Source organism: Mustela putorius, unplaced genomic scaffold (assembly GCF_011764305.1).
Source record: "Mustela putorius furo isolate JIRA1106 unplaced genomic scaffold, ASM1176430v1.1 tig00003898_pilon_pilon_pilon, whole genome shotgun sequence".
NCBI lineage: Eukaryota > Metazoa > Chordata > Mammalia > Carnivora > Mustelidae > Mustela > Mustela putorius.
In genome coordinates, this window is record NW_025422047.1 from 35,151,115 (window position 1) to 35,178,049 (window position 26,935).

The following is a 26,935-nucleotide window of genomic DNA, read 5'->3' on the forward strand; positions in this document are numbered from 1 at the left end:
CCCTTATGAATTTTTAACTTACTTTCCTCTTTCCTGAATGAATTCATTCCTGTGTATTTTAAATTTTAGAACTACGTCAAATCATTCGAGTACTTTATTACTCATCCCTTCTTTTGGAAAATAATTACTGACAACCGGTGTTCCATTCTGCTACTCTTCTCCTTTCTTCATTCATCTATGTGTAGTTACACCATGTACCTATACATGAAATCCAGTATTAAACATTGTTCTTTTGGTGGTTCATTGGTTTCTTAGGAAGTTATTTGTTCTTGTATCCAAAAAGTGGGTGGAAAATGCTAACAAGATCCCCCCCCCAACACACACACACACAAAAAGTAAGAAAATCCAGAAATGAAGGGGTGCCTAGGTGGCTCAGTCGTTAGACGTCTGCCTTCGGCTGGGATAATGATCCGGGGCTCCTGGGGACAAGAATCTTCATATTTCTCTTTAAGTTTACTTCTTCCAAAATCAGTAAAAAAAAATTTTAAATGCACATCTCAATAAGTGTAGTTACCTTTTGTCACCAAAGTTATTACAAAATTAGTAACATTTTTAACCAAATAACCTTCCAGTTTGCTGTCAAGCAGTATGTTTACGAGTCTGCCAATTGTTTAGTTACTGTTCATAAACACAAATTTCTTTAGCTCTTAACCCAAGAACTTGTCCTCATTTTATTTTCAAAGGAAAGAGTTACATTCTGGTTTTGAAATCAATTGCTTGCAAGCTAAAGGCAAAAAAGCCTTAAAAATAGACATAATGTTAGAAAATAAAAGCCAATTATATTCACTTAGAGCTTGTTTAGAAAAAATGAAATGTAATACTTTCATTGTTTCTTGGCATTTGTTACTCAGCACAAGTTACTTAATTCATTTCTGGCTTGTTTCACCTGTAAAATGGAGATAATACTACCTGCCTCACAAGATTGGCCCTAAGATTAACCATGGTAACTTTTTGGGAATTAGCATTAGCTTTATCCTTTCACTACTCATATTCGAACAAAGAGGTTTCTCCAAAGAAAAAGAAGAAAGTTAATGGCTAATCAAGGACTAATACTTATTTCAGGCAAGTATAAAGTGATCTTTCAAGTAGCCAAGCACATTAAATTCTTCTGGAAAATTAATTTCTCATTCATTTGGCATCAGATAAATCCGGGTTGAAACGGCTCTTCCCCTTTGGGAAGAGTCACAGTTGTAGTACTTAAACCCGTCGATTTCCTCCTCTACAAAACCGGGATAATACCACAATACCACTTACTTCCAAAAGTTGGTTTAAAAAATTAAACGAGGAAATATACGTGTTGTGTCTACCAGGGGCACTGCTCGTTAATTCAAAAAATATTCAAGGATTCCTCACTCCTGCAGATGCAAAAAGGTTAATAATCCTCAGTCTTTACCCTCGCCTCGTACGAGGGAACAGAGGGAAAACGGAAACACTTCAGAACCACTCCTTCCAGGAACTAAATTCACTGTCTTCTTACACCACCGGACCCTTAACCATAGGGACAACCAGCAGGCTTCCTCAAGTGCAATTACGCCTCCTCAGCCCTGCGTCCTTGGACTCCGCGCCGAAGGTGCCTACCTCTGCGCCTGCGCCGTGACCTAGCTTTGACGCATGCGCTGAGTGGGACTGGTTGGATTAAAAACCATGGCGTGGGTACCGGCGGAGTTTGCAGTAGAAGAGTTGATGCCCAGGCTGTTGCCAGTGGAGCCCTGCGACTTGACAGAGAGTTTTGATCCCTCCGTACCCCCGAGGACGCCTCAGGAATACCTGAGGCGGGTCCAGTAAGTGACTCGGTCTTGGAAGGGTAGGCTGGTCGTCCGCTCTGCCCCTGGGCACAGCTCTACCCCCCTCACCCCCCGCCTCTGTTTCGCTTCCCAGTCTAACGCGAGGTAGGGTCGAATCAAGATCACTTGATTACTTCTTTATCTGGGCGAGTTTTTATGAACGTAATTCTGTTTACCTATGTCAAGATGTGTACTTTCAGATTTCCTTGCTTTCAATCCAGTTAATTTCGGAAATACCTTGTTTGGTACGTCAATTGCAATTCTGTACTATTATTCAGATTTCGTAAAGAACCGTGGAAATGGACCGCTCCTTTTACGGCCCATGAACAAAGCACAGCCGTAATCACATTTCTTGCATTTATTACTTATTTGTAGGATCGAAGCAGCTCGATGTCCAGATGTTGTGGTAGCTCAGATTGATCCAAAGAAGTTGAAAAGGAAGCAAAGTGTGAATGTTTCTGTGAGTTTTATTACCCAGCAGGGGGTACTTCCATTTTCCCCTCCCCCGCCCAAACAGAAAGATCAATGGTTTTCCTATGGTCTCACAGTATCTCTAGGATATATGTAAGATTTCACTATTCCCTGTAACATTAGACATTAGCTTGTACATTTTCCCCAAAAGGACAGTTGGCATTTACTGCCTCCAGAGAGGTTTTCAGTAACGCTGGCATTCGTGGAGACTCCTCATACTTCAGGTCAGTCCTAAAGGACTCTTTAAATAGGTTACTTACATTATCATTTATTTTTAGGGAACCTTTTTCCACTTGCTTTCATAATTATTCTTAGACTGGTGTTTAACATTATTTAGTGTAGTTTGCATGTTCTGAATTTGACTGGGTTTTGTTTTTTAAGAAAGGAAAAGTATCAAGTATCTTAAATTTTTTCTAGTTACTTGCACACCAGGAACGTTTTTGTTCTTTTATTTAACCAGCACATTTTTTATTAAGCAACTAGGTGGTGCCAGGCACTGGGAATACAACAAAGAATGAGACAGAAAAATCCCCACCTTAGTAGAGTTTACATTCTCCTGAGGAAGACAGTAAACAAGCAAACAAAGTAATTGTATATTGTGACTATTGATATGAAGAAAATTAGCATGTGTAATGACCAATAAGTAACAAGGTAGAGTTGTTGCAGAAGGTCTCTCTAAGGTCATGCTGTTTAACCTAAGGTCAAAGGAGAGCAGCAGCTTTTAAATTTTGATAGGTCCTTTTCCTTTTATGTTCTAAGTAATTTCTTTGGTGTTTATTATCGGGATATTTTAATTCAGATACTACACTGTTTCATATAATTTCTTCTCAGAAATTTTTAGTTGATGGATGAGAATGTCTTATATACCTAGGTTTTGAAATATACACTTTTATTTCAAGGCAATCTGTCATCAGTTTTGAACTGTTATGCTGTGTTAGAAAGTTAAAGTAGCCTTTGTAAAGTCAAGTGTCTTAGATTATTTGTGTACATTCTTCCTATACCAAAATTCTTTAGTTTGGGATATATCTCTTTTGTTTCAAACTGTTTTGTTTTGTTTTAATTATAGAAAGGTAGGACTAAATTATATCTTCAGGGCCCATATAATTTAGATTTCTTAGATTAGAAATTCCAACTATGAACCATTCCAGATTGCTCTTACTGAAATGACTCTATAGGGATCTTTTCCTAATGTTTAAACTTGGACATAAAAAAGAGAAGGGCCTACTTTTTTGCATCTGCAAGTGTATAGTATCTTTCTTATATAACCTTAATCATTTATAACTCTTCATTTTGATTCTGCTTTTACTTTGTAGAGGCATGAGATTCTAGTTATAACACTAACATTGATTCTTATATTTATGAACTGATCTCCAGCTTTCAGGATGCCAGCCTGCTCCAGAAGGATATTCTCCCACACTTCAGTGGCAGCAACAACAAGTGGCACAGTTTTCATCTGTTCGACAAGTAAGTGTACTTTAATTATTTAATCAAATTAAACCCCTTCCACCAGTGAAAGACCATTATATGGTTTCACTCATATGTGGAATATGATAAACAGTGCAGAGGATCATAGGGGAAGGGAGGGAAAACTGAATGGCAAGTCATCAGAGAGGGAGACAAACCATGAGAGACTCTTAACTATAAAAAACAAACTGAGGGTTGCTGGAGGGGAGGGGATGGAGGATGGGGTAATTGGATGATGGGCTTTGAGGAGCGCATGATGTGATGAGCATTGGGTGTTATAAGCAGCTGATGAATTATTGAACTCTACATCAGAAACTAATGATGTAATATATATTGGCTAATTGAATTTTAAATTAAAAAAAAAATTGGACCCCTTCTATCTTCCTCCCTCAAGATTTATTTCTGTTCTTAGACTTTAGTTGGAAAAATAAAATTCCTCCTCCTTCTTCTTCTTCTTTTTTTTTTAAGATTTATTTATTTGAGTGAGAGTGCACACCATGCAGGCAGGCATGTGATTCGGGGAAGGAGCAGGCAGAGAGAATCTTTAGGCAGACTCCCCAGTGGGCAATGAGTGTGGAGCCTGAGGAGGGCCTCTGTCTCATGACCCAGGAGATCGTGACCTGAGTCAAAACCAAGAGTTAGTCACTTAACTGACTGAGCCACCCAGGCACCCCAAGATTCATTATTCTGAAGGATAAAATTAAAATATTTATGAACCAGTTACCAGATTATGATCATTAGACATAATACAGTTTGAAACCCACCTTCCAAGTTTCAGGATTGTTAGGATGTTGCACAATTGTTTTCTTTTCAGGTATCCATTCTCTGAAGATCACTTGCCTAACTTTTCTTTCTTTAGAGTGTGATCAGACATAGGAGTCACTGGAAATCACAACAGTTAGACAGTAATGTGACCATGGTACGTAAGTTTCTTTGTCTAAGTGTACAGTGTGTACCTATTTGAAATAGTCCATATTTACTGCCATACTTTAAAGATTCACTTACTTGTTCTTTTTCATTGACCGTTAGTAGAAATAATTCTGTTGCATTAGTAGCTGTAAAAGTAGTATATAATTGGGGCATCTGCGTGGCTCAGTGTGTTAAGCCTCTGCCTTCAGCTCGGGTCATGATCCCAGGGTCCTGGGATCAAGCCCCGCATTGGGCTCTCTGCTCCGCGGGGAGCCTGCTTCCTCCTCTCTTCTCTGCCTGCCTCTCTGCCCACTTGTGATCTCTTGTCTGTCAAATAAATAAATACAAATCTTTAAAAATTAAAGAAAAAAGTATATAATCAGTAATGCAAGTTGTTATTTTTATAACAGTTTTAATCCATAGAATCTTGAGAGACTTTGAATAGGTTCAGCCTCTACAATTTTTTTTTTTTTAAGATTATTTATTTATTTATTTATTTGACAGACAGAGATCACAAATAGGCAGAGAGGTGGGGGTGGGGGGAGAAGCAGGCTCCCTGCTGAGCACAGAGCCTGATGCAGGGCTCGATCCTAGGACCCCCAGATCATGACCTGACCCAAAGGCAGAGGCTCAACCCACTGAGCCACCCTGGCACCCCAAGCCTCTACAAATTGTTTTTTTTTTTTTTTAAGATTTTATTTATTTATTTGACAGACAGAGATCACAAGTAGCCAGAGAGGCAGGCAGAGAGAGAGGAAGGGAAGCAGGCCTCCTGCCGAGCAGAGAGCCCGATGCAGGACTCGATCCTAGGACCCTGAGATCATGCATGACCCGAGCTGAAGGCAGTGGCTTAACCCACTGAGCCACCCAGGCACCCGCCTCTACAAATTTTTAAGGGTCTTCTAGACCTTGATTTTTTAGAAAATAAATGTATTTTCAGTATTTACAAAAAGATTGAATAAAGGCTTATTGGATTTTCCTAGTAAGGTAATGGTGCCAATACCAGTGACATTTTAGTAAAGCCTGTTGCGCATATTAGAAAGTAGTATTTTCTGTGCTTTATCAGTTTAGATATAATTTTCAACTTCAGGAGGTATGTTATATCTGGACTACTGTATAAAAAAGGGAGGTGGAGAAGAGATGGATACATTGTTCCAGGACAAGACTTCTAACTTTTTTAGGGAGTCTGGTATTCTTAGAATCACATAAAAGCTATTTATATTCAGAAGAAAAAAATTGTGTGTAACCAAGGTTTTGCTCCCACTTTCACATAGTTCATAGATTTCAGATCTTAGAAGCTTCCTCTAGGCAGTTCTTCCTAATATCTTTTACATGGTAACACCTTTGGATAAATGGAGGAGGCTGCTTGCATAGCCCTCGACTGGAGCTGAAAGCTGAGAAATTCAGTATATGGACTCTGCTTGCTTCTAAATGCTAGTTGAAAGCTCTGCTCTAGGAAAAGTGTGAAACAAACTAACATCACTTGCCTAAGATAATTTAACTCATAAAAGGTATAGCTGAGCTTCAAACCAAAGTTTGGCTGTAAAGCTTTTCTCTGTGCTTTGAGGCCTCCTGGGAAAAGGTAGTAGAGGGAGAGGGGGTAGGTGAGTAGACATATTTTTTTCTTGCTTAGTATAAGGACTTTTGGGTAGATTCTTACTAGTTCAAAAAGAAGCTGCATCAGTAACTTGACAATACAATTTTGTCAAAAATGTAAATGACTGAACATGATTGAATAAATCGTGATCCATCAAAACAGTGAAATAGTAATAGCATGTTCATCATGGCAAAAATAAATGTTATGTAAATAATAAAATGAATTTTTTAAGTAGAGCACTCTAATAGTTTATTTAAAGCAACAAGGTAAATACAAACATTATTTACTGATTTAGTCAGTCATTTATTAAGTACCTATTTTTAGTAATCAGGGTATTCAGTGTTACCTGAAATAGAAATGGTCTCTGACCTAATGGAGTAAAGGAAAGGGCAGATACAGTGTTTCAGTACAATAGGTTTTAGTCTTTCAGGGGTCTCATGTTTGTCCTGAGAATCTAATGAAAGCTATTTATCCTCAGGGGGGGAGACTACACCTGTACAAATAAAATTTTTTGTCAGTACTTCTCCCCCCTGGACCTGCATTTGGTAGTGTAGAATAAATCTATTCTTTCTTTGGTTGGACTGTGCTTTCAAGTGTGTGAAGCATATAATTTTGTCTCCTTCCCTGGTATAAACATCCTTCATTCTTGTAAGTGTTTTTAGTGCATTTTTTCCCATACTAGTTTCCATCTTTATCATTCTCTTGAACAAACCCTTGTTTGTCAGTATCCATTAAAGTGTGATCCAAACTAAACACGTCCCACATGATGTGTAACACTTGGGCACTGTATTAATTTGCTAGGGCTGCCATAATAAAACACCACAGACTGGGTGTTTTAGCAAACAGCAATTTATTTTCTCACAGTTCTCTAGGCTACAAGTCTAAGATGAAGGTATTAACATGTTTTGTTCCTCCTGAAGTCTCTTTGGCTTGCAGGTGGCCATGTGGCTGTGTCCTCACATGGTCTTTCCTATATGCACAGGCATCCTTAGTGACTCTTGTTATGTCTACATTTCCTTTTTTCTTTTTTTTAAAGATTTATTTTATTTTAAAGATTTTATTTATTTATTTGTCAGAGAGAGAGAGAGCGAGCACAGGCAGACAGAGTGGAAGGCAGAGACAGAGAGAGAAGCAGGCTCCCTGCTGAGCAAGGAGCCTGATGCAGGACTCAATTCCAGGATGCTGGGATTATGACCTGAGCTGAAGGCAGTGGCTTAACCGACTGACCACCCAGGCGTCCCGGATTTATTTATTCTAGAAAGAGTGTGTGTACATGTGTTGGGGGACAGTGGGGAGGGGCAAAGTGAGAAGGAGAAAGAGTCTCAAGCCAACTCTGCACTCTGAGCATGGAGCCCAAGGAGGGGCCTGGGATCACCACCGGCACATAAACCAAGAGTTGGACACTTAACTGACTGTACCACTCAGGCACCCCTAAATTTCCTCTTCTTAGAAGGACATTGGTCAGATGATGAAAGCCCACCCTAAAAGCCTGATTTTATCATAATCCATTATAAAGGCCTTGTCCAAATATAGTCACATTCTAAGATACTGGAGGGTAGGGCTTCAACATACAAATTTTGGGGGGACAAATTCAACCCATAATAGGCACCATATCTTTCTGTTGAAGTGGTAGGAATATAAAAGACTTCACTTTTTTTTTTAACTATTCAGTTAAAAACGAAACAACATAGAAATAAGATAATTTTTTTTTTCTTTTAGCCAAAATCTGAAGATGAAGAAGGCTGGAAAAAATTTTGTCTGGGTGAAAGGTTATGTGCTGAAGGGGCTGTTGGACCAGCTACCAGTGAAGGTCCTGGAATTGATTATGTGCAAGTAAGTGATCTGTGGATAAATCAAAGGAGTTCTACTTTTGGTGTATGATTTGATACAAAGATTCTGAAACTACAACCTAGGCCAAATCTAGTTTGCAGGCTGTTTTTGTATAGCATATGAGCCAGGAGTGTTTTTAAAATAATACTAAGTTACTGAGTGTATGGCCTGCAAAGCCTAAAATACCCTCTGGCTCTTTACAGAAAATGTTTGCCAACCTATGACCTAGCTAATTGGCTCTCTTATTTAAAAATGTGCAGCCCAGTTTCTGAAACAATGTACTGTGACCTACCTTTCTTTCTTTCTTTTTTTTTTTTTTTTTAAGATTTTATTTATTTATTTGACAGAGATCACAAGTAGGCAGAGAGACAGGCAGAGAGAGAGGAGGAAGCAGGCTCCCCGCTGAGCAGAGAGCCGGATGCAGGGCTTGATCCCGGGATGCTGGGATCATGACCTGAGCCGAAGGCAGAGACTTTAACCCACTGAGCCACCCAGGCGCCCCTCTTTCTTTCTTTTTTTAAGATTTTATTTATTTATTTGACACAGAGAGAAAAAGAACAAGCAGGGGGAGTGGCAGGGAGAGGGAGAAGCAGGCTCACACAGAGCAGGAAGCCCGACGTGAGACTCCATCCCAGGACTCTGGGATCGTGACCTGAGATGATTGCAGATGCTTAACAAACTGAGCCACCCAGGCACCCCGTACTATGACTTTTCTTAGGTGGGCTTTGTATCTCTTAAGTTTTAGCTATGTGATAACTTCCTGAGATAGGATTCAGGGTTTTTTTTTAATGATTGAGCATGGGTTATGAGTTTTGCATAGTCCAGGAAACAAAGGAAAACATGACACAGGGGCTTAAAAATGCTTAATAGATTTCATATTCTGGAGATGAACTTTTGGAGGTATTCTTACATTTCCCATGGCTTTATTCTAATCATAAATCATACGCCAACTGCTTCTTGGCCCCACAGTTTGTGTGTTTATCTCATTTAAAAGTAGCTGATCCAAAAAATGTAAAAGCTCTAAAAATTTGGGCCCCTGGGTGGCTCAGTAAGTTGAGCATTCAATTCTTGATTTCACCTCACATCTTGATCTCAGGGTTATGAGTGAAAGCCCCACACTGGGCTCCATGCTGGGTATGGAACCTACTTTAAAAAAACAAACCAAAAACCATCAAAAATCATTGAAAGACCAACAACTAATTAAAACAGAAAAGGCAGGGGCACCTGGGTGGCTCAGTCATTAAACGTCTGCCTTCGGCTCAGGTCATAATCCCAGGGTCCTGGGATCAAGCCCTGCATCCGGCTCCCTTATCTGTTGGGAAGCCTGCTTCTCCCTCTCCGACTTACCCTGCTTGTGTTCCCTCTCTCACTATCTCTTTATCAAATAAATAAATCTTAAAAAAAAAAAAGAAACAAAAAACAAAGAAAATGCAAAGGCTATAAATAGCTCACAGAAAGAAAAATATAAATTGCTCTTAGATGAGAAGATGCCATATTCACTCACCATAGAAATATAACTTGTAACTCCACTGAGCTGCTGTTTTTCAGATAACATTGGCAAAGGAAATTTGATAGCTCTTTTAACAAGGGCGGGGAAAATAGGTACTTTTATACATGGTGGTGGGGTGTACATAGATTCGGGTCTGTAAACAAACTAATTTGGCCCTGTTTCTTACACAATCTGTTGTGTTTTTTTGGATAATGCCCTAATGGACGTTATATTTCAAAATGTATTCTAATTGGACAAAAAATTACAACTCACTTAGCTTGTTATTACAAAATATATGAAAGTAAAATACAGCATGTGGAAGAACCATTTAAGGAGGCAGAGTTAATGCACAGTCTCCTTTTAAGATTTTTTTAAATTTATTTATTTGACAGAGACGCAGCGAGAGAGGCAGCAGAACCAGGGAGAGTGGTAGAGGAAGAAGCAGGCTTCCTGCCAAGCAGGGAGCCCAATGTGGGGCTCAATCCCAGGACCCTAGGATCATGACCTGAGCCGAACGCTTGACAACTGAGCCACCCAGGTGCCCCTCAAAATACTTTTTTAATTGAATCAGCTTAGGTTTGAAAAAAATTATTCTGAGTGCCCTTTATTCCTGAAAATGTTCGCTTTAGCTGCAGATTTTGAAAACGTGTGTGCAGCATATTAATATAGTATCAATAGTATCATAGTATTAGTTTAGGAAATTTCATATTTTAATTACATCATTTTTAAATTTATATATTCAAATTGCAAAATATTTTTTGAGGCATTTCCAATGTAATAGTTGATAGAATGTTTTATTATAATGGGTAATGAAGGAATTTCCTGTTAGTCATTCTTTGTTTTTAAAAATTGTGATAAGAAACTCACGAGTTTGGGGGCACCTGGGTGGCTCAGTGGGTTAAAGCCTCTGCCTTCAGCTCGGGTCGTGATCCCAGGGTCCTGGGATTGAGCCCTGCATCACGCTCTCTGCTCAGCTGGGAGCCTGCTTCCTTCTCTCTCTCTCTGCCTGCCTGTCTGCCTACTTGTGACCTCTGTCAAATAAATAAATAAAATCTTTAAAAAAAAAAAAAACTCACGAGTTTGAAAATAATGAAGCACCCTTTATAATACCATTTAGTAAATTTCATTCTCATTTTTCTTTCAGATTGGTTTTCCTCCCTTGCTAAGTATTGTTAGCAGAATGAATCAGGTAAAATCCATTCAATAATACTGATGAATGTATTTGTTGTTTTCAATGTGTATGAGAGTATATAAACACATTCATTAAATGCTTACAGTACATAAGGTCCTGTCCTAACCTCATTAACAGTTGTTATTTAATTCCCAGTACAACTCATATTGAGAATTATTATTAATATCCAGTTTTTATAGATAAGGAAACAATTGAAAGTTAAATGATTTGCAGGTGGTTTCAGCAAGTTCTAATGGCACACTGGGATTTAACCCCAGTTTGACCTAATTCCAGAGCTCATGCTACATCATGTTGTTCAACTCTTCAATTGTGTATATTTCAGTTTTAAGTCTTAGATTCTGGGGTTTGAAGTAAAACTGAGGTTAGATTGTTACTTCTAGTTCCAGATGTCCTATATATCCCATTAGGAATGAAATAGATAATTTCTTGGAGCAAAAGCTTCTCACTCTTTTAGGATGAAGAACTCTGTTATCCATTTAAATAGCAGATGAGAAATTTGATTATTTTGCCTTCACATAGCTTTGGGTGCCCTTGAAAGATAAATTTTTTTAAGTGTCGTGCTCTATTGTAAATCCTTTACTGGCTAATAGTCTCACTTGATCATTTGCTTTAAAATACTGTATCATACTAAATTCAATGAGTGACTTTCGTTAAGTGTCCAATTATGCTTGAAGAAGCAAGAGAATATTTTCAACAGTTTGATAAATTCTGTCTATATAGCTTTAAAACCATCTTTCTCTAGCTAACTTTCTCCTAATATTTTTACTTTGACTTAATGAAAATAACTTGAAGGTATTTATGCAAAGATTTTTTTTTAAGAGCCAGGGGAATTTTTCAGGTATTTTTAAACTAAGTTAGTGGTTACAGACTAAATCCTTGGGTTTAAACCAAGGTATTGATACTTGAAAGTACTTAAAAATATTTGTCTAAAAAGCTTCTTCCCTCTGAGTGATCCACCTAACCAAATTACTAAATACAGTCAATTTCTCTGGAAGTCTAAAGCATGGGACTGTTTTTAATATCAGAGTTTCTTTTTAACTAAACTTAATGAAACCCATGTTGAACTTGCCTTTGTTTTATTACTAATACATTTCTTCCACCTTCCCTTTCCCCTTTTTTTAGGCTACAGTAACTAGCGTATTAGAATATCTGAGTAATTGGTTTGGAGAAAGAGACTTCACTCCAGAACTGGTAGTATTGCATCTTTTTATTTTTATAATGCAGACAAAATTGTGTATACTTGTTTTATATATGAGATAGGACTCTAAGGATATTTATGGATATGTGTGTATTATACTTGTACATAAACTATGTGTACAATGCAAACTATGCTTGCTTGCAGTGAAATAAGGAGCTTAGAGTAGAATGCAAATCAATATTATATTTTATTGAGAAAGATTTACCTTGGAAAAAGTCAGCTAAAGAGTTTATTTATGGGGCGCCTGGGTGGCTCAGTGGGTTAAAGCCTCTGCCTTCAGCTCAGGTCATGATCTCAGGGTCCTGGGATCGAGCCCCGCATTGGGCTCTCTGCTCAGCAGGGAGCCTGCTTTCTTTCCTCTCTCTCTGCCTGTCTCTCTGCCTACTTGTGATCTCTGTCTGTCAAATAAATAAATAAAATCTTTAAAAAAAAAAAAAGTTTATTTATATCTTGGGAGAAGCAACTTGTCTCACTGCAGTCCAGTAACAAATAGATCACTGACTGACATCCAGTTTGGACATCCCATTATAAGTAGTGCTGGCTTAAATAAATTTGAAATGCATTTTCTTTTTTGTGTGTGTTCTGTGTAAATGTGTTGTTTTTGTATGTTTGTTTTTTAAGTAGGCTCCTTGCCCAATGTGGAGCCCAGCGTGGGGCCTGAACTCATGACCCTGAGATCAGTCAAGGCCTGAGCTGAAATCAAGAGTCAGATGCTCAACCTCTACTGAGCCACCCAGGTGCCCAGAAACAGTGACTTTAAACATTAATTTTTTTCCCCTTAAGTGCACGTTATATAGTAGAGATTTAAAAGAATAAAATATAAAAATGAAAATCTAGTGAATTTCACATAAGAATATGATACTTAAGAGACTTCCCAAGCTACCGAGATGAATGGCAGGCTTAAAAATTTGTACATTATATTGCAATATTGGTTTATCTGTTTTTCCCAGCAGACTATAAGTTTCTGCAGGGCAAAGATTATATCTTATCCTTTGACAGGGAGCTTTGGAGCCTCAGGTATGCTCTTTTGCAAATATCCTTAACTATAAAAAAATATATGTTTCTAAAAATTAGATTTAACTTCAAAGGATAATACAATTTCTTATTAGGATATTAAGCAGATAATTCATTTATATAATGCCCACCAAACTGACTTATTTGACCCAAACTGAAGATGAAAATGAGCTGTGAATATAAAACTATAAAGTAGAGGGGCAGTGCAGTGTAGTTAAGAGTATAGAGGATTGCTGGGGTGTCACCTTGAGCAGGTACTGAATCCTTATATGCGCCAGTCTCCTTATCTGTAAAATGCAAATAACAGCTCATAGGTTATTGGAGGATTCAAGGAGTTACTATATACAAAGTTCTTAGTGTTAATGCCTGGCACACAGTGCTTACTATTTTGTTGGTATTTGATATTCTTTTGTGAGTTGGATTTTAAGACCATGGTTAAACATCCAACTCTTAAGCTCGGCCCAGGTCTTGATCTCAGGGTTGTCATTTCAAGTACCATGCCCAGCCTACTTAAAAAATAAATAAATAGAGATAAAATCACTGTTTCTGATTCAGTGGCCACACATATGTAATATGTTATTTTACATATGTAATATGTTATTCTGGGTTTTTTAGCTCCCGATTTCATATATATAGTTCTGTATGATAATGTAACTCATATAATTTCCATTGTCTTAATGTCTCATGGTTTACTTGGTTCTCTCATTATTGATCTTCTGGGTTCTTTCTTGTATTTTATAATCATGACTAAATTACAAACATTTATACTAATTTAATTTAATTAACATTTTCTCAGGATATTGCTAGAGTAGAATTATTGAATCAGGGTTTTATAACCTTTTGTTACATTTTGCTACATTGCTTTGCAAAAGGAATGAATCAGTTAATAGTGCCATCAGCAAAGGTTTCTTCTTTTTCTCTGGAGCTCCGCTTTAAGTTGAACCATGTACATTTGCCATTTTTGTAGGTTAAAAACATTTGATTATCAGTAATTCCATATGTTCAATCTAATGATTATAATCATTTTATAATTTGCTTGTTTTCAAATTTAGTGAGCTTACAGTAATACTTCAAAGTAAATGTAATTTGTATTCCTTGAATGTCAGTGAAAGTGAATATTTTCCCCATCATAGGTATATTAGGCATACCTTCAAGAGATAACTTTGTATATATTCATATTACTTGTTCATTGGAATCTGGATGTTCAACTCTAAATTCTACATCCATTCTTTCTCTCTGATAGTGACCTTTTAGCAGTATTACCTGACCTGTTTTCCTTCTCTTCCTTAAATCTTTATTTTATTAACTTTGTTGTAAGATTTTTTTGGAAAATTTTTTTTAAACTTCTGAAGATTTCCCAAGGTAATAAGGTGATAAGTTTGGCGTTTCCTATTTATTAGTGAGAGCATATTACCAAAAAGTAGCTATATTTGTCAGAGGAACTGACAGCTGATGTACTAAATCTTAACCTAATGAACCCTTTGCTTCTAACCTTGAGTCGATATGACTCTTAAATCAACGGTATTCAGTTCTTCTATCCAATTAACCATATTATCAGAACTTTCCTATTAAGAATATCAGTGTATAAAGACCTATATTACAAAGTTTGCTTATCATAAACTAGCAGAAGAAAAAAGACATTTTTTTAAAATGTCTTTACTTGGGATTACTTTAATTTCTTCTTGAAAAATAAATACAGCCTTATTTTTCATCCAAATGTGAAGGTATTAAAGAATACGTTCAGCTATTTTGTTTTGGGTTTTGTTTTTACATTTTAGTATTGCCACAGTGTGTTCACTGACTTTGAGAAAAGGTGCCTCTAAATATAAATACATCTTAGACAATCAGTAGAGGTTTAAGAGCCATTTGAATACCTGAATGCCAGTTATATGGTAAATGTAGCCCTGAGAATTCGAGCCAAGTTTAAATGTATAATAGTTTTTTTGATGTAGAAGAGGATGCCAGTTATTATTTATAAAAGAAACTTGGATGTGAATCTTTTGTTTAAGAAAAAAAACGTGGGTGGTCTTATTGATTTGGGCTCTCTGCTCATCTACTTGTGCAAGAGTCGAGTAGCTTGAGGAGCTAATTAAAAAAAAAAAAAAAAAAAAAAAAAAAAAAAAAAAAAAAAAAAAAAAAAAAAAAGAAAAAGTCTTATTGATTTGGGGTAGCTTGAGGAGCTAATTTAGTTTGTTGCATGAATTGCTATGTAAACATTGTTTAATATTCTTTAGGTTTCTCCAGAGTGATTTGTTCCTCAGAATAAATTCAGTCATATACACTGCTGGTGGAAATAGAATTTGATATAATTTTTCTGGGGTACAATTTACTGATTATATCTCAGAAACATTTATGAACACATATACCCTTTGATACTACCATTTTATTTCTAGGAATTTAGCCCAAAAAACCAGAGATGCTCTAAAATTTATGTTCAAGGATATTTATCACACTATTTTTTAGATAACAGCAGCAAATTAAACCTGAGTGCTCAACAATAGGAAATTGGTTAATTATGGTGCATTCAAAATGGAACATTCATTCCATAAAGATTTTAATTTAAGCTCCTGTTGTGTTCCAACTCTAGACTTGGTCCTAGGGGTATAATATCTATCATTATACTCTCAAAGAGTTTGGGAAAAGAAAGAATAAACCAGCAGTGACAGGAAAGTGTTTGGTTAAGGAGTATTTATATAAGTGTTATGTTGAGATGTTATTAATCCCATTTAACAACATGGGAGATACTTAACTATGTATTGCAAGTAAAGAAGAGGGCTACACAAGGTTACTACCACATTATTAATATTACTGCATTAATGGAACTTTATTTTTTTATAAGTTGTACATAATAAATATGCTAAAGATAAAAATTAGCACTTTTTTAAATTAGAAATTTTATCTGGATGGGGTTGTGTTTGTGTTTTTTACTTTGTGCTCTTTGTATTCTTCAGTTTTTCTGAATTGAATATTTTTTCCTTTTGTAATTAAAAAAAAGAGAGAGAACATTTCAAAAGAGGATGGGGATGGAGTACCTGGGGGGCTCAGTTGGTTAAGTGTCTGACTCTTGATCTCAGCTCAGGTCTTAATTTCAGGATCGTGAGTTCAAGCCCTCCATTGCACTCCATGCTAAGCATGGAGCCTACTTTAAAAATAAGTAAATATATAAAAAGAGTGGGGATAGATTGTTTGCCATGGTACTTAACAGAAGTATCAAAACATTTTTTATAATTTGTTTAAGATTTATTTTTTTTAATTTTTTTTTTTAAGATTTTATTTATTTATTTGACAGAGAGAAATCACAAGTAGACGGAGAGGCAGGCAGAGAGAGAGGAAGGGAAGCAGGCTCCCTGCTGAGCAGAGAGCCCGATGCGGGACTCGATCCCAAGACCCTGAGATCATGACCTGAGCCGAAGGCAGCTACTTAACCCACTGAGCCACGCAGGCGCCCCAAGATTTATTTTTTTAAGTACTCTCTATTCCTAGCATGGGGCTTGAACTCACAGTCCCAAGATCAAGGGTTGCATGCTCCACCAACTGAGCCAGCCAGGTGCCCCTCACAACATTATTTCATCTAGAGTATATTTTTTTGTATAGGCATTGGGCAAAGTTATAAATTTATAAAATTATATATTTGCATATCTGTCTATAAAGGGTAAAGGAAAAATGTGTCTTAATTTTTGCAAGGATTAGCACATCTTAATGTAGTTTTCTGTCTAGAAATCAGGACTTCCATTATAGGAAGAATCTCTAAAATGAACTCTTTGGACCTAAGGGTATTTGAAGTATCCAATGTCCTATGTCTGTGGTAAGAAGATACAAAAGCTATTGGCTGGCTGTCTAGATAATCCCTTGTTGTCTATATCCAAACATAATACAGTTAATGTTACATTGATTTATTCATAGCAAATAACCAGACACAACTTTGGACATTTAAAAAAATAACTTAAACTTAGGGTACGGTATTTGCTACTTACTACTTTTTCTAAAATCCTCTTTAGGGAAGGTGGCTTTATGCATTATTGGCTTGTCTTGAAAAACCTTTATTACCTGAGGCTCATTCACTGATTCGGCAGCTAGCAAGAAGGTGCTCTGAAGTAAGGCTCTTAGTGGTAAGTTACAGCTTACTATTTCAAATTGAAAGTGCTCATTGATTTATGTGGTAATAAAAAAGGATTACATTGAAATAGGAAAATGTGAAATATTTTATTAGTCAAGATTAGATTTGGCCACATAATTTTAGGAAGCCCAAAATAACAGTAGCTTAAATAAAATGGACATGTTTTTCTTAGATAAAGGAAGTCTTCAGGTGGACCGAGCAAATCTAAGATGGCAGTAGCCCAGGCCTTTGAGTTCTGGCTCATGTGACTTCGGTTGCCAAGCTCACCTCATGGTCCAAGGTAGCTGCTGGAGTTCAGCCATTATATTTGGTTATAGGAACTAGAAAGAAGAGAAGATTATCCTCTAACAAAGCTTCCCAGAGGTTTCACAAGCACATCTGGCTGTATATCTAGCTCATTTAGCCAGACTTTAGTCACATGGCCATTAGGAACTATGGGTAGTTTTACTTTTAGCTGGGGGGACAAGGGTGCCTAGTTAAAAATGAACTTCCTTTGCTAAATAGCAAGGGAAAACAAGAAGCTGGAGTGGTCAACTAACAGTCTCTGGCGCAATGATTGTTCTGAATACCTGCAGCATTATAATATAAATAAACTTTATGCCAGATTAAGTCCACCTGTGATTTTTTTTTCTTTCATCCCTCCTTTCCCTTCCACAAAATGTATACTCGTTCTCTATTGACTACTCACAAATATTTTTGTTAAACCATGATACGGCCCAAACTAGCTTCTGTGGCTTGTACTCCAAGCAGAATATACTTGCAACTCAGAAAATATTTCACATATTTTGTTCCTAGACTTTATTTCGTCTCCAGAAGTGCCTTTTCACTCTTCCAGTCTGCATCTAAATACCATTTAGTTTTCGTAATCTGGCTCATATTCTACCACTTTCTATGATACTCTTCCTGATCCTAACAACTAAAAAGAATCTCTTCGTCCTCTGTTTTTCCAGTATAATTAATGTTTTTTTATGGGCACTTTACACATTTTTCTTTCATTAAAATTAATATGGATATTTTATCTTCTCCGCTATAGCAGGTAATATGTTTTATTCAGCTTTGTTTCATATAGTGCTTGACACATAGATTAGAGTATACTAACAAGGAAGCATGTCCCAAGTTTGAATTAACATGTGATGTGTCTGCTATAACATTTCTTGATAGGTTATTGTAACTTTATCCTGAAATGTATAAAATTAAATTACACATTCGGTAACATCACTTTGTAAAATATATATAGTTCAGCAACTATCTCCATATAATTGAGAAGCCTGATCTGCTGGACTATTTTCTGGTATGTCTTAAGCTAGAAGCCACGATTTCAGTCCTCAATTTTAAGTTTTTTAAAATATTTTTTATAGTTTGTTTTCCGTACTGTGTAGTTAGGACATTTGTGTGTGGGGGGGGGGGGAGTTGCTCCCCTACTTGGAACCGGGAAAAATCTTTTTTCCAAGTTATTCTCCTTTGAATCTGCAATTCTTTATTTCTTTTCCCCTATTGAGGACCTTTCTTTAAAAGTTCATGTCAGGGGCCACCTGGGTGGCTCAGTCGTTAAGTATCTGCCTTCAGCTCGGGTCATGATCCCAGAGTCCGTGGATAAGTCCCACGTTGGTCTCCTTGCTTAGCGAGGTGTCTGCATCTCCCTCTGCCTGCCACTCCCCCTGCTTGTGCCCTCTCTGTGACAAATAAAATCTTTAAAGATCATGTCAGATGTTTCTCAAGGGTTGTTAGCTCTCTAGCTTTCTCCTTTTTCTTTGAGGTTTTCTACTTCCATATGATTATTACTATTATCTAACAAAAGTTTCATGTTTTGCATATTGAAATTTGTTTCAAAAATACTAGGGAGAGGGACGCCTGGGTGGCTCAGTTGGTTGGACGACTGCTTTCGGCTCAGGTCATGATCCCGGAGTCCCGGGATCAAGTCCCGCATTGGGCTCCCAGCTCCATGGGGAGTCTTTTCTCCCTCTGACCTTCTCCTCACTCATGCTCTCTCTCACTGCCTCTCTCTCAAATAAATAAATAAAATCGTTAAAAAAAAAATACTAGGGAGAACACTCTACATTTTTCTGATTTTTTTTTTCTTTAGGACAGTAAAGATGATGAGCGGGTTCCTGCTTTGAATTTATTAATCTGTCTCGTTAGCAGGTAAGTAATCCTTGATTCCTTGCTTTATAATAGTGTTACTAATGGAAAATACTGTTTTCATTTTCAAACAGAGGAAATTGAGGTATAAGGAAACAATATCATACGTATATCAATTCCCTATATTTTGAGTTTTTTCAATAAATAATGCTACAGTGTAGACCCTTATACGTTATAGCTCTGTTATTTCCTAAGGGCAAACTCCTAGAAATAAGTTGAAGTGCTTGCATGTATTTTAAAACCGAGATATTTATTAATAGTTGGCCTTCCAGAAACTCCTATCTTTCTGTGTTCCCATGAAAGTGTCAGTGAGACTGCCTGTCTTCTATTCAACACTGGGCATTTTCAGTTGATACAAATGTTTCCATTCTAATAACAAAAAGATACAAATTATTTTTATTTGCATTTGTTTAGTTACCAGTGAGGGTAAAAAAAATACTTTATTTTATTGTAATTTTTTTTAATTGCCTTGTGTTCTTTATTCATTTTCAGTTTGAACATATTTTTATTTAGTATGTGTTTGATTTCATTTCTTAACATTGAAGTTCGACCTGGAATTTATCTAAAAACATTCTCATATTCTGAATTCATGTGTATGAGTATATGTGTGTATTATACCTACACATATTTATTTCAGGTCTCTTTCTGGATTAGATTTTTTTTTTTTAAGATTTTATTTATTTATTTGACAGAGAGAGATCACAAGTAGGCAGAGAGGCAGGCAGAGAGAGGGAAGCAGGCTCCCCGCTGAGCAGAGAGCCTGACGTGGGGCTTGATCCCAGGACCCTGAGATCACGACCCAAGCTGAAGGCAGAGGCTTAACCCACTGAGCCACCCAGGCACCCCTGGACTTGATATTTTATACATTGGTCAGTGTTTTTAATCTAATGCCAATACCTTTCTAAAGCTTTATATTATGTTTAAATATTGATAAGGGAAATGATCTGTGTCCATTATTCTTCCTCAAGACACTTTTTCAGAATACACATGTATTCAATATATAATTTCTCAATCTATAATAATTATGCTGCTGGTGATAATTAATACTTAACTAGACACTTTGTGCCACGCATTTTTCTTAGTGCTTCATAATAGAAACTCATTGAATCCTTAGAAGGTAGGTGCTATTACCAATTACAGATGAGGAAACCATGGCAGAAAAGATAAAACAATTTTCTGGCCATCACAAAGCTAGTAAATTGTAGGGCTAAGGTCCAAAAACAAGGCAGCTTTGCTCCAGAGTTAAGTTCTGGACTATGCTCGTATCAAACTACCTATCTCTTGGTAATAAGGATTAAATGAAAGCCCTAGGCGCTATGTATACTGGGTCTTTAATCCTTACAACTCAAGAGGTTTTTCTTTTATTTTCACAGGTAAAGACACAGCTTCAGAAACATTAATTAGGGTTCAGTAAACTAGTACTGAATGGAATCAGAGACTTAAATATAACATCTGACTACTAATCCACTGATATTTTATAATGTGCAGTTATGAGAAAAGCAATATCAAGTAATTAGTCATGATTATTTTTTTTTTCCCCTCAGAACATTATTTAAAAACGAAAAATATGTTCTAGGCCAGAAAATTTTCTTAGACTATATAGGCTTCACTTAAGAAAACCTGAAGGGGCACCTGGGTGGCTCAGTGGGCTAAAAAGCCTCTGCTTTCGGCTCAGGTCATGATCTTGGGGTCCTGGGATGAAGCCCTGAATTGGGCTCTCTGCTTGGCAGGGAGCCTGCCTCCCCCTCTCTCTCTGCCTGCCTCACTGCTTACTTGTGATCTCTGTCTGTCAAATAAATAAATAAATAAATCTTTAAGAAAAGGGAAGAGAAGGGACGCCTGGGTGGCTCAGTTGGTTAAGCAGCTGCCTTCGGCTCAGGTCATGATCCCGGCGTCCTGGGATCGAGTCCCGCATCGGGCTCCTTGCTCGGCAGGGAGCCTGCTTCTCCCTCTGCCTCTGCCTGCCATTCTGTCTGCCTGTGCTTGCTCTCGCCCTCTCTCTCTCTGATAAATAAATAAAATCTTTAAAAAAAAAAAAAAAAAAGAAAAAAAGAAAAGGGAAGAGAAAATCTGCAGAAGAGGGGTGCCTGAGTGGCTTAGTCAGTTAGGCGTCGACTCTTGATTTTGGCTCAGGTCATGAACTCAGATGGAGCCCTGTGTTGGCATGGAGCCTGCTTAAGATGCTCTCTCCCCCCTGCCCCACACAGCAGGCTGTCTAAAAGAAGACTTAAAGAAGATTCTAGAATGTTTGAAAAAAGATAACATAGACCTTGAATCTTGGCCATAGCCATCTCAATATAAGTATCAAATATTGTTTTCTTTTGTAGGTTTGTTTTTTTGTTGTTGTTGGTCTTGTTTATCCTACAACTTTAAAGCAAAAACTTCTAACTGATAGAAATACTTATTCAAATGAGTGGAATCCCATTCAGATGGGATTTAATAGCCCTATTACCCACCTTAATTATTTTATCAATGAAAAATGTTTTAAGTTCCTTTTTTTTTTTTAAAGATTTTATTTATTTATTTGACAGAGAGAGAGATCACAAGTAGACACAGAGGCAGGTAAAGAGAGAGGGAGAAGCAGGCTCCCGGCCAAGCAGAGAGCCCGATGTAGGGCTTGATTCCAGGACCCTGAGATCATGACCTGAGCCGAAGGCAGAGGCTTAACCCACTGAGCCACCCAGGTGCCCCTAAGGTTCTTATTATGGAGATTTTCAAATACATATGAATGTAGTAGAATAATACTTGCCCCCCATCAGCATCTATCACCCAAGTTCAACATTTATTAACTTCACCAGAGTATTTCATTTGTCTCATCTTTTTTGTTAATGTATTTTAAACAAATCTCAGACATGTCATTTGGACCTTTTAAAGTGATTAGGACCTTTTAAAACATGACTCTAATACTGGTATCATATCTAATAAATTTAATAACTCCACAATATTATCTGATACCTAGTTCACGTTTCATATTCCTTAATTGTTCCCAAAATGTCTTCTCACATTTGAATTGTTCAAATCAGGATCCAACCTTTTCCCTTTCCCCACTAGCCAGGGAGAGGTCGAACCACATGCTGTTGTTCTTCATTCCCATGGTAACTTAAAGAGAAACTTTCACAATGTCCAGAGCCCTTGATATCCTGGAAATGGAGAAGGCTGTCCTCAAATTCCTTGCAGCAGGAACCCACTTAGGTGGCACCAACCTTGACTTCCAAATGGAGCAGTACATCTACAAAAGGAAAGTGTTAGTATCTACATCATAAATCGGAAGAGAGGGGCGCCTGGGTGGCTCAGTTGTTTAAGCATCCAACTCTTAATGTCAGCTTAGGTCTTGATCTCAGGGTCGTGAGTTCAAGCTCCATGTTGGGCTCCATGCTGGGTGCGGAGCCTACTTTAAAAAAAAAAAAAATCTGGAGAGAGAACCTGGGAGATGCTTCTGCAGGCAGCTTGTGCCATTGTTGCCATTGAAAACCCAGTTGATATCAGTGTTCTGTCATCCAGAAATACTAGCCAGCAAGCTGTGCTGAAGTTTGCTGCTGCTACTGGAGCCACTCCCTCCTGCTGGCCACTTTATCCCTGGAACCTTCAATAACCAGATCTAGGCAGCCTTCCTAGAGCCAAGCCTTCTTGGTGGTTACTGATGCTAGGACTGACCACAGCCTCACACAGAGGTGTCTTACGTTAACCTGCCTACGGTCGCTCTGTGTAACACAGACTCTCCTCTGCACTCTATGCACATTACTATCCCTTACAGCAATAAGGGAGCTCACTCAGTGAGTCTAATGTGGCGGAGCCTGGCCTGGGAAGTTCTGTCCGTGCGTGGCACCATTTCCCATGAACACCCGTGTGAGGTCATGCCTTATCTCTACTACTACAGAGATCCTGAAGAGATTGAAAAGGAAGAGCAGGCCGCTGCTGAAAAGGCTGTGACCAAGGAAGACTTTCAGGGTGAATGGACTGCTCCAGCTCCTGACTTCACTGCAGTTCATCCTGAAGTCACAAACTGGTCACAGTTAGTTCCCTACTAAATGAAAACTGGAATGCTCAGCCAGCCACTGAAGACTAGCCTGTAGCTCCCATTGCTCAGGCCACTGAATGCATAGAAACACCCACGGAGCAGTCTTAAGCTGCTCTTCCACCAAGGCACACAAAATGGAAATAAGGTTGATGGAAAATAAGTAGGTGCTTAAAAAAAAAAAAAAAAAAAACCTAAAAAACAAACAAAAATACCCAAGTCAGGATCCAGGTGAAATGTACTCATTGCTTTTGTTTGATATGTCTCTTGAGTCTCCCCATCAGTTTCCTGGGTTTATCTCTTTGCTATTTATTTGTTGGGAAAAAACCCAGCCCTTTGACTTGTAAAATTTCCCATGTTTTGGTTTTGACAGCTATATCTTATCTTCATGTTGGTGTTTAATGTGTTCATTTATCCCCCATATTTTCTGTAAGCCGTTAGGTTGTCTTAAAGGCTTGATTATTGGGGTGCCTGGGTGCTTCAGTTGTTATGTGTTTTCCTTCAGCTCAGGTCATGATCCCAGGATGCTGGGATGGAGCCCCGCCTCAGGCTCCCTGCTAAGTGGGAAGCCTGCATCTCCTCTCCCACTCCCTCTGCTTGTGTTCCCTCTCCTGCAGTGTCTCTGTCAGATAAATGTTGTTTTTATTTTTTTAAGCTTTTATTTATTTATTTGACAGAGAGAGAAATCCCAAGTAGGCAGAGAGGGGCAGAGAGAGAAGGGGAAGCAAGCTTGCTGCTGAGAGAGAGAGAGCCCGATGCGGGGCTCGATCCCAGGACCCTGGGATCATGACCCGAGATGAAGGCAGAGGCTTAACCCACTGAGCCACCCAGGCGCCCCTCTGTCAGATAAATTTTTAAAATCTTCAAAAGGAAAAAAACTAAAGGCTTGATTATTATATATAGGGTTTTTTTTTTTTTTTTTTTTTTTTTGGTTTGGCAAGACTCCGTGGGTTGTGGTGTGCATATCAGGAGGCACATAATATCTGGTTGTCCCACTTCTAGTATGAAGTTGATCAATGCATTCAGGTAAAGGGATATTGCAGTCATTATTTTTGTTGATGCTCAGGTTGTTCCGTGTTTGGTCAGCAGGAACCCATCAGATCAGTTCCTACGCTTTTTGTTCTATATAACCCTGGTGGTCTTTTATAGCTTGCTTACTGTCAGGTATGTCAAGATGGTTCAAATGTATCTTAGACATTTCTGGCCCCAGATCTGGAATCAGTGTTTTTTCCCAGGAGTGCTTGTTCCTCTTTTAAAGTAGAAAATGACAGGGCACCTGGGTGGCTCAGTGGGTTAAGCCACTGCCTTCGGCTCAGGTCATGGTCTCGGAGTCCTGGGATCAAGTCCCGCATCGGGCTCTGTGCTCAGCGGGGAGCCTGCTTCCTCCTCTCTCTCTCTCTCTCTCTCTCTCTGCCTGCCTCTCTGCCTATTTGTGATCTCTCTCTGTCAAATAAATAAATAAAATCTTTAAAAAAAAATAAAAATAAAAAATAAAGTAGAGGGGCGCCTGGGTGGCTCAGTGGGTTAAGCCGCTGCCTTTGGCTCAGGTCATGATCTCAGGGTCCTGGGATTGAGTCCTGCATCGGGCTCTCTGCTCAGCAGGGAGCCTGCTTCCTTCTCTCTCTCTCTGTCTGCCTCTCAGTGTACTTGTAATTTCTCTCTGTCAAATAAATAAATAAAATCTTTAAAAAAAAAAATAAAGTAGAAAATGGGGGGCACCTGAGTGGCTCAATGGGTTAAGCCTCTGCCTTCGGCTCAGGTCATGATCTCAGGGTCCTAGGATTGAGCCCAGGATCGGGGTGTCTGCTTGGCGGTGAGCCTGCTTCCCACTCTCTCTCTGCCTGCCTCTCTACTTGTGATCTCTCTCTGTCAAATAAATAAAATCTTAAAAAAAAAGTAGAAAATGGTATTTAGAGTCCACAATTTGGACATTAGGGAAGTTAGCGGTTACTAGGTTGGTCATTGCCTTTAAGCCTTTTGGATGACCAGAGGTAGGAAGTATGTGTTTCTTAGAAAGAGAAAAATGACATCATGACTTCAAATTTCATTTTCAGTTCTGATTTAAGATGACATGATTTTTCTTGAAGCTGTGTTTCTTTTTCCTCTGCTGAAATTCTGTTTTCTAGCATTAACAGTTACTGGCTTTTTCCTACAATAGGTACATAATAGTTTCAGAATAAATATACTAACAGTGTTACTGATAGTACAACTACTAAAATCAGTTTAAGAATTCTTTGCAGTTCTTTTGTCTCTGGTATATCTCACTAGGGACATATACCAGAACATCACATGTAAGATCACTTGAAATTATTCTCCTCTATGGGGTTATGCCAACAGCCTGATAAAGATTCATTTGGTTGGGTTTGGGGATTTTCTTTTTTTTTTTTTTTTCATTTAATCTTTTTTTATAATTGCATAAAATATTTACATTGTTCAAAGTTAAAATTTTAATTCAGGATGCATTTGAAATATTTTAGAACCCACCTTTATCCTCTCTAGCCTTTCTCTCTTCTGAAGTTTTCCATTTTATTAATTTTTGGTTTACCCTTCTATTTACTGTTTCTTTCTAAAAGTGTAAGTATAGATAAATATATCTGCATTCCTACACACCCTTACAAAAGGTAGCATAGTAAATATACTATTCTATACCTTGTTTTTTTCATTTAATTCATTTATTTGACAGAGACCACAAGTAGGCAGTGGCAGGGGCAGGGCGGTGGAGTGGTGGTGTAGAGTGTGGATCAGGCTCCCTGCTGAGTAGAGAGCCTGATGTAGGGCTCACTCCCAAGACCCTGAGATCATGACCCGAGCTGAAGGCAGAAACTTAACCCACTGAGCCACCCAAGTGCCCCTCATTTCTTTTTATAAAAAAAGAGGCTTTTATAAAAAGCCTCAGTCTTCCACTATGTAGATGTACCATAGTTTAGTCAATGAGTGCCTTTATTGATGGATGTTTGGGCTGTTTGTGGTGTTTTGCTATTATAAGTAGTGCTGCTATTAATATTTTTAATATACATGAATTTTTTTTTTTCCTAGGTATTTTGACCAACGTGATTTAGCTGATGAACCATCTTGATTTGGCTGGTCTCTCTGGGATAGAAGATACTTGTGATGAAGGCAGCCTGAGTCTGAGGATGTACATTGACAACTCAAGTTTAGAATTGAATCCTATCTTCAACATTATTTGAAGGGTCTTCATCTTAACCTGTGCATTTCAAGTTGACATTCAGAAGATATATTGATTTGAGTGTCTGAAGTATTCTTTTGAAAATCCCAGCCAGCCAGTTTATGACAGAACAGTTTAAAAAGTTTTCTATAATTACATGTTTTTAAAACAAATTCAGTGCCATTTATTGGTGAAGCATCCTGTACAGAAACTGTATGATAAAATTTTAGAGATCATTGGTGCTTTATCATTGTTTCTTTACATATATACACATAAACTCTTATTGAAAATGTGTTTTGGTTATTAAAATCTTGTTTGACTCTTTTTTTTTTTTAAGATTGTGTTTGTTTATTAAAGAGAGAGCATTGGGGCGCCTGAGTGGCTCAGTCTTTAAGTGTTTGCCTTCCCCTAAGGTCATAATCCCAGGGTCCTAGGATTGAGCCCCAGGTTCCCCGCGCAGTGGGAAGCCTGCTTCTTCCTCCCCCCTCCCCCTGCTTGTGTTCCCTCTCTTGCTCTCTCTCCCTATCAATTAAATGAATAAATAAAATCT

The 26,935-nt window shown here is 37.9% G+C and overlaps 1 protein-coding gene across 3 annotated transcripts; it reads left to right on the top strand.

Moving 5' to 3' along the window:
* Positions 1-1,592: 1,592 nt before the first annotated feature.
* On the top strand, positions 1,593-26,721 carry GEMIN2 (gem nuclear organelle associated protein 2). Of its 3 annotated transcripts, XM_045067768.1 has the most exons (11): positions 1,593-1,781; positions 2,160-2,244; positions 3,630-3,719; positions 4,579-4,638; positions 7,945-8,058; positions 10,689-10,733; positions 11,859-11,927; positions 16,947-17,057; positions 19,149-19,207; positions 23,082-23,382; positions 26,256-26,721. In XM_045067768.1, the coding sequence occupies exons 1-10, from the start codon at positions 1,645-1,647 to the stop codon at positions 23,230-23,232; spliced, it is 921 nt and encodes a 306-aa protein (XP_044923703.1). In that variant the 5' UTR covers positions 1,593-1,644; the 3' UTR covers positions 23,233-23,382; positions 26,256-26,721. The 3 variants fall into 3 exon arrangements, with proteins under 3 accessions (XP_044923703.1, XP_004773361.2, XP_044923704.1); XM_004773304.3 differs by lacking the exon at positions 23,082-23,382 and having other exon boundaries at positions 1,612-1,781; XM_045067769.1 differs by lacking the exon at positions 4,579-4,638 and having other exon boundaries at positions 1,612-1,781.
* The last annotated feature ends 214 nt before the right edge of the window (positions 26,722-26,935 follow it).